General features: G+C 31.6%; 1 protein-coding gene across 4 annotated transcripts in view; it reads left to right on the forward strand.

Annotated features, from left to right (window-relative positions):
- The window catches only part of LOC118205656 (protein argonaute-4-like), a 126777-nt gene extending 112582 nt beyond the window's left edge, over positions 1 to 14195 (forward strand). For 3 of the 4 annotated variants that reach the window (XM_085823449.1, XM_085823448.1, XM_085823447.1), the window contains 2 exons: positions 8607 to 8878; positions 12549 to 14195. In XM_085823449.1, coding sequence (XP_085679575.1) covers positions 8607 to 8878; positions 12549 to 12614 — 338 coding nt within the window. In that variant the 3' untranslated portion in view covers positions 12615 to 14195. The remainder of the gene's footprint in view (positions 1 to 8606; positions 8879 to 12548) is intronic. The other variant, XM_085823450.1, reaches the window with a different exon arrangement.
- The last annotated feature ends 798 nt before the right edge of the window (positions 14196 to 14993 follow it).

The following is a 14993-nucleotide window of genomic DNA, read 5'->3' on the forward strand; positions in this document are numbered from 1 at the left end:
ATAATTACATAGAAATTTTACAAAAACAATTAAATTTTATGCCCTAAAACCATTCGCGATAATTAAGTCAATTAGCATGCAATCACACCGCTCACCTCAAGGCGAAAATATAGAAAAGGCAAAATCAAGGGTTATATTCATCAATTCGAATGAGAATGCACTAGCGAAGTAAAGCACTGCAATTTGACATAATTTCTGATAAGCTATTCGTACAAATTGAAATAATTCTTGCATTTAAACTTGTATTCCAAATTAAGATGTAACTTAAAATTAATGTAGATAATTACTGAGAGAATTAGATTTTGTAGCGTAGTTTACGTGAGATGACATTACTTGGGGTCACGTGATATGAAGCGGAAAATCAGGATGTTGAATCATGAAAGCATAGTAAAGTAAATTCTTAAATTAATGTCTTTTTGCAAATTTATTGTCTTTATTTATTGGTTATTTTACAAAACTTTAAACGATATTAAAATTTTTATGCCTTCAAAATAAAAAATTCTTAGAACTAACATTTGTTAATTTTATGTGCATACTGTATGATGTCGCCAACAAAGTCTGCTTGGCGATATTTGCGCCGGCGAAACGGAAAAGTACCTAAAATTTTAAGCGATATTAAAATGTTTACGCCTTCAAAAAAAGAATTCTTAGAACTAACATTTTTTTAATATTTTTTATGTGTGTACTGTATGTTGTCGCCAATAAAGTCTGCTTGGCGAGATTTGCGCCGGCGAAACGGAAAAGTAGCTTTTTTTTTTTGTCACTGTCCAATCTGGATTGAATAGGACTTCTGGAATTCTAATCTGGAAGGTTTTGCGGTCTACCCAACTCAAGCGAAGTTTGATTCTATTTCGGAAATTTAATACAGTCTGTTGAAAATAAGAATCAGAAACACCCAGATTAGTAAGTCTCTTTCTTTTCCTTTGTTTAGTTCTTTCTCCGAATACCGGCAGGTGTTGATTCTGATTGCGTAATATCACATATGGAAGAATTACGCTGCACGTATTGCGCAATAACGTTTGCGGTATTTTGCATTTCAGTCTGAGATTTGTTTATGAACACTTAAAAGAGTTTTACTGTGCTTTCTAAGCAGAATATTTCTCAGTTCCGTTGGTTTTTATATGATGCTTATATCGAAATGTGAAAATAATTTATTTAGCCTAAATTTAAATCTAAAGAACGGCTACAATCTCTCCCACTCCTCTTTTTCCAGTTACTAACCGGAAAATTCGGGAATTTCCGAGTATGCTGGTTAGTTAAGCTTTTACTGTTAAAGGATGACTGAATGAAGCAATTTCCCGTCTTCTGATTTCAGAAATGTGCCTCTTTTTTACTTAAATTACTTTGCTTGGGATATATGTTAAGGGAAAACTGTTATGCAATGAAAATTTAGAAAATGTTCAGAATTTTGATTTAAGTTAAATTATTTAAATATTAATATGAGTGGAAAAATAAATTGTATTTATTATTAGGTGTCAAACGAATACAATTAATATGGCTTATTATTTATTTTCTATATTTTCAACTGAAATATCATCATTAAATTTTGTAATATAGTTTATTTCTGCATAGTTTTTTTCCTCTCATTGTAAACTAATTCTGTAAATTGAACTGTCATTTTAAATTAAAAAAAAAAAGTTAATTGTTTTTCATTGTTGAGGTAATGCTCATTCTCTTAATAAATATTGCATTGCTCATATTTTAAATTACAAGTCTAATTTTCTTTTAAGGTTATGCAGTTATGTATAATGTAATTAGACAGGTGCTTATTTTTTTCTTAAAATGTGCTTGAAAAGTGCTTATAGGTGCTTATTTTTTTAACTAAAATGTGGCTATGAACCCTGTCTATGCATGTGCCAAAGACAAAACATGCTTTGAACAGTGTCACAAAAAAAAATTTGTTCTTTGAAATTTAAAAAAAAAAAAAAAAAAAAAAAAAAAAAAAACACTGAGTTCTTTTTTATCCTTATTGTATTGAGTTTTTTAATCCATATATCCAAATGTCCTTATTATGTAGGTACCTATATTTTCGCTGCTATAGAAAAATTACATAAATGTTTATTTTTTAATTTTTTCTGACGATTTACTTTGTAAAATAATGTAAAAAAATTATATATAATGCAATTCTTACATACTTTTTTTTAATTTTTTTTTATCTGTAAATTTCGTCATTTATTGGAATGCGCTTGGAAAATGGTAAGTTTTCCCCTTACTATATCAGTAAGTTTCAAAGTCCTAGACGTGCGGTGGTTTCACAGTGCGACCACCACCCACAGAACAATGGGCAAGAGTAGATTTTTTTAATTCATATATTATTTGCCTCTAGGATCATAATATTCAATTTATAGAGTTTTTGGTTAAAAAAATTATAAAAATAATATCGCGTGCGTCAAAGGGTTAAATCAGTGGCTGATCAAGAAGGCCCATCATCCGTGTTGAATTAATGCATTTGCAGCGTCATATGCTGGATGGACACATTCAAGCAGTAAGGTAGGTAGGAGGTTATAAACTTTATTTTCCGACTACTTTTTTTTATTCTTTGTTCGCTCTTACGCTTATTGAGATATGGATAAATTATTTTTTTTCTTTCAATAATAGAGTCTGTTTAACATACACGCTAATTCTCAAATGATGGGTAATTCTTTACAGGACAATGTGACTTCACTAGAAATTTTGCATTCCATATTTTCACCTTCATATGGGGGCTTCCGCCCTCTCCCCCTACCCCGGCACCAAAAAATTTGGATCCCTGCGTCCCGCTTTGCCCTCCGGCAAATCTGGTCACCTTACTTTATCAGTTTTTAGAGGCTAGGCATTTTGAAGACATGAGATGAAAGAAAAGACTGGTTTCATCAAGAGATAAAACGTATTTAGCTGATACCGGTATACGTCACTGGATAAATTCCTGAATCTTCAAATAATTCAACTGAGAAATCATGGGATGATTTGTTTATGATACGATATGTTCTATGACGTAATTTAAATTTATACAACCATATAGTCGAAAACCAGTCGCTGTTCACTTTAATCTGCAATGATATCGTTTTTGTCTTCTCTGTTAGCACAAACTCATTTGTTGCTGCTTGCTGACGTACACGTTCAAGTGTTTTCTCTTTGAACATCCAACTTCCTTGAAGTAGATTTCCCCTTTAATTTTTTCCCCCTAATTTCCTTCTTTCTTTATTTGAATTTACTTGTGTCACCACTGAAAGAAAATTTGCTTTCAGTGCTGACACAAGTAAATTAAGATTATTTGATTTCCACACTTCCATAAATTTTGCATTCTTGTCAACTTTTTTTTAAATATCAGTTGCATCAAATGCATTTCAGCTGAAGACAGGTTTTCATTTTCTAGACATTTTAACTATAAATAAAGTTTAAAACAAAGCTTAAATGATAAATATTTGAATTAAAAGATTTTTGTTAAATGAAAAAGAAATAAACCATTCCAGAAACGTACCACCGAGTGACCTAATTCTTATATCGGGTGCAAACAATCTAAATCGTATCATTTAGAATTTTTAAGCTTAATAATTTCTATGTTAAAGAACATGTTTTTTATATAATCTACAACATGAGGAAAAATGACTACTTAAAAACATTCTTTCTAGGAGAATTAATGTAAAATTTATATTTGTATATATATATTTTTTTTAAGCTGAGACAAGACCGAAACTGTCAGCATCCTGTTTGCTTAAAAATATTGTGAAAATAAACATCAAGAAACTTTCTCAGTTTTAGACAATTCAATTTAAATGAGGTTAAAGTAAAGTAGCAGATGATAACACAGCGAATATAAAAATTTACTTTTTAATGTTAAAAATTTGAATAAAATCATCTATAATTTTTACAAAATAGCTTTCATATAGTATTAATAAATATTTGTTATGCATCATTGAGGGAAAAAATTTCATATAGTTGATCATTGAGGGTAAAAATTTCATATAGGGCTCCTTAAAAATTTATTTTAAACTTAAGGTTAAAAATAGCTGTGTCAATTCACTGTAACAAAATCCATAAACCACATTTGGCGTTAATATCATTAAAGAAAGGTGCTAAATTTCAAAGTGTGCCAATGTAAATTCGTGTATATCTTGTAACAAATTCACTATGCTTGATGCTTACCAGAAGTAAAGACATTTTTTTTTTTTTTTTTTTTTTTTTTTTTTTTTTTTAACTCAACATTTTTTCCAACAATCTGCTAGCTGAATTATGCTTATACTAGAACTTTTATGGAACAAAATTGCTTAATCATGACGAAGATTAGGTGCGAAATTGAGAGAAAGTGCAGAATCGCAAACTGCTTGCTGCTTTTTTAAGAATTGCACATACACAGTATCCATGTGCACATCGACCTATTTTCACTTAAAAATACATCCCAGAATTGCACAGAAATGGCATTGTGCACACTCTTGACTTTATCTATGTACACATCGATCTATTTTCACTTAAAAAGTCTAAGAAAATTGACAAAAATCCAGTTATTCTTACTCTTGTAAAAAGCGGCAAACAAATAAGTGGGCGATTCTGCACTTTAGCAGCGAAATTGTTTCTACATGCTTATTAGCTAAAATCACGATCAGAATTTCTTCTCAAAATTGAAGTATAAAAACAAAATATTTAGTACAATTGATTTCAGAAATGCTTATCATCAGGTTCCTATCAAAGAATCAGAGAAGCATTATACTGCGTTTGAAGCTCATGGTAAACTCTATCAATTCCTACGTGTTCCATTTGGTGTAACAAATGGAGTTGCTTCTGTCCGAAGTACAATCGATGAAATATATTCAATTGAAGAATTATCAGGAACCTTTCCCTACCTTGATGATGTAACTTATATGTGGCAAGAATGAAGCTGAGCATAATAATAACGTAGAGAGGTTTATGGCTGCTGCTAAGAAGTGTAACCTAACCCTGAATGAGGAGAAATGCACATTTTCCACGAAATCTGTAAAACTGTTTGGCTACTATATAGCTAATAATATAATAAAACCTGATCCTGATAGACTGAAACTGCTAATGGATTTATTGATTCCTAAAGATATAGGATCTCTACAGCGAGCACTGGGAATGTTTGCTCATTATTGCCGTTGGATTCCCAATTTTTCTGAAAAGATTCACCCTCTTTTGACTAGAGGACCTTTTCCCTTTAGTAAAGATGCCGATAAAGCCGTCAGTTCCCTTAAGAGAGATATATCCAAAGCTTCTTTAGCTGCAATTGAGGATAATATACCATTCAGAGTTGAAACTTATGCTTCTGAATTTGCAATAGGAGCAACCCTGAGTCAAGCTGGTCGTCCTATAGCTTTTTTCTCAAGAACAAGCAATAATCTTCCGAACGAAAACATTCTTTTATTGAAAAAGAAGCATATGCTGTTGTTGAGTCTTTACGAAACTGGAGACACTATCTAATTGGAAGACACTTCGAAGTTTTAACCGATCAAAGATCTGTGGCATTTATGTTTGATCAACAGCACTCCAGTAAAATTTAAAATGAGAAAATTATGCGTTGGCGGTTAGAACTTGCTTGTTTCAAATTTGATGTTATATATCACCCTGGAAATAAAAATGAAATTGTAGACACTTTATCAAGAATAAATGCAGCTATAAAACCGCAAATAGATCTAAAAGCACTACATGATGAACTTTGTCATCCTGGAATTACTCGAATGTATCACTGGGTAAGATCTAAAAATTTGCATTTCTCACTAGAAGAACTGTTAATTCATGTGTATGCTGCAGTGAAGTAAAACCTGGTTTCTGTAGATCTGAAGGACACTTATTAAAGCAACTTCACCTTTTGAAAGACTAAATCTAGATTTCAAAGGTCCTTTGCCTACGGCTTCCAGAAACCGTTTCCTTCTTACTATTGTGGACGAGTTTTCAAGATTCTCTTTTGCAATACCTTGCCCTGATATGTCATTTGCTACTGTTATTGCTCCCCTAAAAAATATTTTCTCAATTTTTGGGATGCCAGCCTACATACATTCTGATAGAGGATCTTCATTTATGTCTCGTGAATTAAAATGCTTCTTAACTTCACTTGGTATAGCAACAAGTCACACAACTGCATATAATCCTCAAGAAAACAGCCAAGTAGAGAGGTATAATGGAATCATATGGAAAACCATCCAGCTGATTTTAATATCAAAGAACGTGGCTATCGAACGTTGGGAAGGCCTTCTGCAACCTGTTTTGCTTTTGATTCAGTCACTCTTATGTACAGCAGCAAATGCCACACCACATGAATGTATGTTCATCCATGCTAGAAGATCATATAATGGACGTTGTTTACCTACATGGTTAACACAATCCGGAACAGTATTAATGAAGAACCATACACGAGCTAATAAATATGAACCTATTGTGCAGGAAGTGAAGCTCATTGAGGCTAACCAAGACTATGCTTGCGTTAAACTTCCAGATGGTCGCGAAACCAACGTTTCAATATGATATTTAGCACCCAGAGGAGATACTCTCATACATGGCCATGATATCGGGTTGGATGAAAACCAACAACTTTCAGATTCTTTTGCTCAACAGAACAAAGGTATAGCCACTGAAGCTCCTGAACCCGTATCAAAAACTGTAAGAAAATCGACAGAAGAGGATCCCCCAAGGCAGTGACTTACCGTGCCCTAGCAGACAAGAGGATTTTGAAAATACTTCAAATGACAACTTGCATGAGAGTGAATCCTTGCATCCGAAAAGGCAGAGATGTCAGCCTTCTTATCTGGCAGACTATGCAACTTATTAATAATCTTTGGGAGGGGTGAATGTGGTATAATATTTAATATTGTTGGCAGCACTAAAATTACTACATTGAATGGCAACAGTCATTATTAGTTTAAATATTGTTCTTACAATGTAACAATTGTTTTATGTGCAATTTTAGTTTATTGAAGCTTCATTTGAGCTTCTTTAGGAAAGTGATTTATTATATTTATAACACTAATTCAAGTGTCTCTTTGTTAAATAGTTTTTTAATATTGTTATCCAACTCACTGAGAAAATCGCATCTAGCTGTCAGTTGTTCAAGAAATTCATCTAAAGATTAGGTAACCACAGAGAATCATTTAAAGAATTTTTAATTTTTTCAAACAGATTAATTATTAGAGAGTGTATTGTAGTTCTTTTCTTTTTAGGAGAAATTATTTAGTCATTTTTATCAGCAAGGTCAGAGAATTTAAATAAAAGATGACTCCAGTTCTGATGAAAACAGAAACAAGTATGCAAGTTCTTATCCAATGGTCCTAATCCTAGCAGTAACATCAAATGTCAATTTATCTGTAGTGAACTTATATAAATCCAAACACACAAAAAGTAAGCTTTGAATCAAAAGTATAATTTCCGGCTGTTGCACCAAATAATAAGGGAATGACATATTTGAAGTTCTAGGATAATTGTATTTAAAATTGGTCATGTCTTAAATTCTACATGCAGAGGTTCAGTTATAATTCTCATAAAGTCAATATCAATCTAGTTTTAATACAAATTTATGTGAATATACAAACAAAATAATCTAATTTAATGAATATAACATCTCTTCAGTAGCATTCAAGCTGCATCCAAAACATTCAATCTTTTGCCACTAATCATTTTCTAAATTGTGGTACACAAAAGTCTTCTCAAATGGGAACAACATGCATATTAAGCATTCAGTGTATAAGGTTTCTTGTTAATGACCAGAAGAGAGATTCAATAACTGAAATAATTAACCGTAGTATTCATCATGTGACAAGACACCATTATTCCTTTATCATGGAGAACATATACCTTGTGTCCAACAGATTAAAAATAATAAATTTGAAAGGTAATTGGTATGTGTGATCTCATACAAGTGAAGTTATAGCAATTTTAATTTTCTAGGATGTGAATTTTTCGTATACATTTTGCGTGATGAAAACTAATAACATTTAATTCCAGGTATCAAAAAGAAAGAAAAGAAAAAGAATCCAAACAATCACATGAGATAAAACACTGAAATGTTTAACATGGAAAATCCAATTTAGTTTTTAGGATAATTTTAACTAAAGTAAAAAGTAGCAAAATAAAGAGAAAGAGTGAGATTAAAAGACTGAACGCCTTTTTCTTTCTTTTAATGTCTCCTTTTGTAATGCATCTATATTTCTTTATGTAAAATTTTTATGATCTGCTAATTGGTCAGTATACATTAAAGTTTTGATAAGGAGGGTAAAATTTCCAAAAAATTAGATTTGTTGTTAGATCATCAGGATTGAGGCAGAAATTTTATTAAGTAACCTTGAAATCCTACATACAGAGAATTTTGGAAATTTTTTAACTGAAAGGAGAGAAAAATATGATGACTGGGGGATTATTGGGATGGTTTTTAAGGGAAGATTGCTATTAATTGTAAGAGAAAAACTTTCTAAAAGCTTTATCACTAGCAAAGGAAGAGAATGTGTCAGCTGCTCTCAAAATTTTGAATTTCCACCTAATTTGAAAAATGAAATTGGCAGACATCTATTGTTATATAACCTGTTATTTAGATAGGAACTTAAAACTTATGGTATTGTTTCAGTGTAATTTTAAATACATTGAATTCATTGACAGTTTTCTGTAATTTCTATTATTTATTTTCTTAGGTACAAGTCGCCCAAGCCACTATACTGTTATAGAGGATGACAATAATTTTACTGCTGATGATTTGCAGAAGCTAACATATTATTTGTGCCACACGTATGTTCGATGTACTAAAAGTATATCTACACCAGCTCCTGTTCAGTATGCACATTTAGCAGCATATCGTGCACGACAGCATCTTGTATCACAAATAGAGGAGTCTACAACTAGCAGTGATACTTCAACTCCTGGTGCTTTTCATGCTTTACCAGAATCAGTTATCAATGCTATAAAGGTTGTAGATGGACTTAAAGATGCTATGTACTTTGTCTAATTTTCCCTCTTTCTTTTTTTAGTATTAGTGACCATAAGATATTATCTGTATAACATTTTATGTCCATTTTAAATAATTCCAAATGTTAAGTTTGATGAAGGAGAAAATGTGTATGAAAGTTAAATATACATATGTTTTCTCGTTTTTATTGAAAAACATTGTTATTTCACTTACTGGAGTTTTAGTTATGATCTATGTGATATCTTGAAAGGAATAATGGCATTATTTTCATTACTATAGCTTTCAAAATATCTGTTTGTGAAGAAAAGCTGTAAAGGAAAAGGAAATTTATATTAGTATCTGATTAATGAAACATATATGATAAGATTTCAGTAAATGAGTGAAATTTTTTTATTTTGTATCACAGAATCTCTTTCTCATTATATATATATATATATATATGTCTGTCAGTCTTGCATTACTTTCTAATTACCCTGACAGACTTCATTTCTATATTTTTTATTTATTTTACTTTAACTAATCACAGTCGTCTAAAATGCATTATCTTTTTAAGCCATTTTATTGCCAAGAAAAAAACATTTTTTTTTAATAAGCATGAAGTTGATTTCATGTTTCATTCTAGATTAAAATAAATATATTTTATCGTGTAAAAATGCAAAAAGCTTTGACGCACTACAAAAATGCAACATTATCACAGTCCCTTTTGCAAAGTAATGTAAGGACAGTAAAATATTTCTTAAGCAATGAAACTTTTTACTAGCTGTGAGTAATTATTAACTGATTGCTGCAGTTGGAAATTTTCCTTTCATTTTCAGAACTTTCTCAATTATACAATCTATATTATGAATTTTAATTGCATTTGTAGGTTAGGAGACTGCCTTTTGTCTTCATTCTGTAAAGTGAATTTCCTTTCTGTGAGATTACCGATATATGATTTCAGAAAAGATACAGAAACTGCTGCTTGAAATTCTGCAAGTGTGATTTTAAGATAAAACTGCATGTGTCTCTTCTTCACATGTAAAGTCTGTAAATAATGGTTGTCAGCACTTTGATTACTTCAATATTTATTCTAGTGGCAACACATTTACCAAAGAGATAGCTATCCATGTTCGTATCACACGGGGGTACCCAATAAGTAGGTTACGAATGACTACAAAAATAAAAATGCTTAATGCAGCAATCAGTTTCATTTTACTATGTGATGCATACTTATAACTGATTCTCTTATACCAACCATGCATGAGGGGCTTAATATCTGTTGCATCAGAGTCTGAATTGTTCTTGCAACTATAGATGGACCTCTTGTTTAGTATCTACATCATCCATAAAATATGTATCTTCAAGGCAACCTTTGAAGAGACCGAAGCTGTAACATTGCATTGCAGTATAATGCACGAGTCACATTTGCTTTTTGTCTTTTGAAAATCTCCTGCAGTGTTCTGCAAGAAAATTCAAGCTGAGTTTTGCATTTAGAGTGGTAAACTTACACTTGTATGACCAATGGTGAAATTCTAATGTCTTTCCCTCATGTACCTGTACTTACCAATCATAGTTGTCTTGTTGTCCGAGTCTGTACAAAGGGTAATACTGTTTCTGCCTGCTGAAAGCTTTAAAGATACCCTGTTACTATTTCTTATTCCACAGCAGTATGTAACCTATTTGTTGCTTTTCCTTCTTAATTTATGATGAGTTATAGTTCTGGAATTTGAGGGAGTTTTTGTAATTCTGCAACATTTTCAGTACTGAAATGGAAAATTGAAATTTGTTGTTTTAATAGATATTTTTCATATTGTTCAGCCACATATTCAGACAGATTTTTATTAAACATCTGTAGAAATATCAGCATTGGCAGAGTTAGATTTAGACAAGGCCCTAAGCTATTTGAGATATAGGGCCCTTTATAAATTTGTATTTTAATTTTGGGGGGACCCTAAGCTATAGCTTGTGTAACTTATATGTAAATCCTGCACTGAGCATTAATGAAATATGTAATGTGAATTTGAGCCAGTTCCGTAAAGAAAGTTCTCCACTAAGGCATCGCTTCTATTACATAGATAATTCTTGACTTTCACCTTAATCAACTAACATGACCTTCAATTAATGAAAGATTTTGTTTGTTCAGTAAATGAAAGGTTCCCGCCCCCCTTTGTTTTTATTTGAACATCGCAAAACATAAGCAAGCTACCTGCCTAAGGAAGGAATCACTTTGTGGAAGCTTTTCTAAGAGAAATTAGCTGATATTTATGTAATACATGAGCAGGAAATTATGAAAATGCACTTGCAGCGGCCCATTAACTGGAAATTGAACCTGGAATAAACCACCACTGTTCAGCACTCTTATTCTGTCTGGATGGTAAACTCATGGTATTTAAAATGTAGTAAAATTTCTTACTTTTCATAAAGTTCTCTACACATTTTGCTTTTTTAAGCAAGGAATTTTCTCCTTTTTTATTGTTTTGGATGCACTTTTTTTTATAAAGCTTATGAGCAATCATTTTAGACAAAACTGCAACATTGCACTATGTATCATTGTTGAGAATTCATTTAAAATAAAATATGATAACCAATTTTCTTCATTTATATCAACATTTATATTAATGCAAAAATAATTATACAAATATGGTTGATTTCGTTTTCATCATCCTTGAGATAATTAAGAAAAATAATCACCATTCAATTTATTAGGTTATGCAAGAATTTGTTTAAATGTCAAATATAGTTTTATAACGTTTGGATGATTATTTAAAGATACTAATCATTTAGTTGTATAAACAAAATTTTCTTTTTGTTTTATGATATTTGATAATAATTTTGCAATTTTTCATAAATTAATAAGTAAATACTAACAACAAAATCTAAGCAGTTAATTTGAACATCACATTTTGTTGCAAACAATGAAAATATTATATTTCATTTTTTACACAGGTGATATTTTGTGTAAGAATGCCATACAATCAATAACATTTAAACTATAATAACACTGCAGTTTAAAAAAATGAAATTGATGAAATCTAGTCTTATTACTGAATATAAACAGATATTTTCCAGTATTTATTGTCAGTTAAATGTTGTGCAAATGTAAGATCAAGGGAAAATTAATTTATGCTTTATATGTAAATATTAGAGTTTTTTCTGTCAATATATATATATATGTGATAAAAAGACTTTAAAGTGACATCTGTGGCCACAATTCACTTGGCACTCAAGTCGTGCCTATTTCCAGAACATTTATATTTTTGATAATGCTGCGACGGGATGAGAGCTTAGCGAAATTGCATCCAAGCAGCACAGAAGTTGAAGTGAAGTGCGCGTTTATCTAGTATGGAAAATCGCCAAGAGGAGAGTTTTGGTTTAGGTCAGAAAGGTTTTAGTTCTCAAAATTTTTAGTTTAGGTTCTTAATTACCCACATAATCAGCATTGCTCAGGCCATGCAAGATGGAATCTAGAAGTGATGCAATCCAGATGAGTTATTACAATTTATAGAATAGAGAGGAAGAATTAAGAGGTCACTTAGTTTAAATTATAATTTTGATTTACATTTTTCTATATTACGTATGTATATATAAGATAAAAATATGTAAATTAGTTTTATAATTTCATTTTTAATTTGATTATTTCCTCTTTATTCTAAAAAAAATTAATAACAATTCTGGATTGTGTCATTTCTAGCCATCTTGCAAGGCCTGGGCAACACTGATGATGTGGGTAATTCGGGACCTAAACTCAAAATTTTGAGAACAAAAACCTTTCTAACCTAAACCAAAACCTTCGTCTTAGCGATCTTCCATATTGGATGAAGGCGTGACTTTTAGCTTCAACTTCTGTGCTACTTGGACATAAATTCGCTGTGCTGTCATGCTGCTTGGATGCTGTTTGCATGTGCTCTTTTTCTATTGTAACAGTATCAAAAATGTAAATGTCTAAATAAATATGCCAAGTTGTTTGTGGCCATAACATGTTCACTGAAAATAAAATGAAGATTTAATCTGCCTCGGGTGTCAGTTTCATGTTCATTGTTGATCCTCATTTCAGCATTCTGTGCCGTCAAAATTCTTGCCCTTCATTATGAAGTCAGCCTTTCTACACTCTACACCATCAATATTGAAAAGTACTTTATTTTTATTATAGTTGTGACTGTGCATACAAATATTATTTTTATTTGTGCTGTTCAATACTTTTCTGAATACAGTCAAAAGTCGTTAATTCGGACACCCATAATCCGGAATGATCTATAATCTGGACCTCAAAGCTAGAAACTTTCTGCGCATGCGCCGCGTTGGCACATGCGCACAGGCGTTTTACGCGTGCGCGTAAGACCTTGACTACTGCGCATATGCGTGTGCGCAAGTGCAGAATATGTTTCCGCCTGCGCGTTTAATGTATAACGGACGGTGTAAGCTAAAATTATCTAATTATCTATTTCAGTTAATGTTAATGATTGCGTTGTTCCTTAATCTTCGAAATGGATCGCGCTTATTATTTTTTGCAGACTGTAAGAGCAATTTTATAAAAGCAAACTTGAACTTTCGATTATGTCAAATAGAATTTCCGATGCTGGAACTTTCAAAGGATCTACAAAACGAAAGTATGTTTCGATGTCCAACAAACAAAAAGTGGAATTGTTGAAAAAAATTTGATAAAGACATGAAGAATGTGACAGAGAGGTTAGTGAAAACGAAAAAATTTCGATTGACAAGTTAGTCGGTATTCTCGGCACAGCAATTAACGGGACTTGAACAGCGGAACTTTGTAACTGAACAAGAAATTATGTCTGTTTATAGAATTAAAGAGAAAGTATTATCACATAAAACGAAGCAACTTAAACAACTTACATTGAAAGAAATGTTTAATAAAGTAAATAAATATTAAGCTTTTTTTTTTTTTTTTTTTTTTTTTGTAAATTTTGATACCCTTTAGATCATAATTGTTCTTCATTTCATAAATTACGGTTTCATATTTTTAATTTTAGAATTTCTGCATGCCATCTTACGAAATTTAAACTGATGATCTATAATCCGGAATCGCCGAAGTCCCGATGAGTCCGGATTAACGACTTTTGACTGTAGTAGCAATTTGAAAGAAATTATGTGATTTAATAAAGTGGGCTAAATATTTGTTACGTTCCCCTCTTGCATTTGCTTGCTTTCAGTTGAACTGCTATACTAAAAAATACATATCTATGCGTATAATCTTGCAAAATGTACGAGATAATTTGTCTGAAGAATTTGTGCCTTTATACAGAAATGTCTTATGATGATCTGTGATTTCGTGGTTTTTACTTTGTAATTTGCACTTCATTAAAATTTTAGAAAAGTATGACTTCTTTGAAATTATTGAACAGAAATTTACCAGTGTGTGTATGTGCATTTTAACGTTAGCATATTAAATTGTTCAGCTTTCAACTAAAGTGATTTGTTTGTGAAATGCAACACTTAAGAGATTTCAATTACAGTCAAAAATCGTTAATTCGGACACCCATAATCCGGAATGATCTATAATCCGGACCTGAAAGCTACAAACTTTCTGCGCATGCGCGTAAGACCTTTACGGCTGCGAATATGCGTGTGCGCATGCGCAAAATACGTTTACGAATGCGCGTTTAATGTATAACGGACGGTGTAAGCTAAGCTAAAATTATCTAATTCAGTTAATGTTGCAAATTGCGTTGTTCCTTAATCTTCGAATTGGATCCGGCTTATTATTTTTTGCAGACTGTTAGAGCAATTTTATAAAAGTAAGTTTAAACTTTCAATTATGTCAAATAGACTTTCTGGTATATATTTACTAATATGTGAAGGATCTACAAAGCGAAAGTATGTTTCGAAATCCATTAAACAAAAAGTGGAATTGCTGCAAAAAATGGATAAAGGCATATCCTTTGTTTAGCTAACCATTCCGAAATCTGTTTATCAATTTCACGCTGCTCTGCGCCGGGGGGTGGGAACGTCGCGGTGCGCAATGAATTGATCTGTCAGCACTATCCTTATCTTCAGGGCAGATGTTTTTATTTTCTCTGGCTTATAATTCCTTACTAAATGTAGTATTTCATTTCGATGTACTCCGTCTTTGATATGATTTAAATCAAATTCCTCATCATTATAATTCGCTTCCGAT

The sequence above is a fragment of the Stegodyphus dumicola genome, chromosome 9 (genome assembly GCF_044657685.1).
Source record: "Stegodyphus dumicola isolate Sdum_Otavi_A_Nest chromosome 9, ASM4465768v1".
Classification (NCBI taxonomy): domain Eukaryota; kingdom Metazoa; phylum Arthropoda; class Arachnida; order Araneae; family Eresidae; genus Stegodyphus; species Stegodyphus dumicola.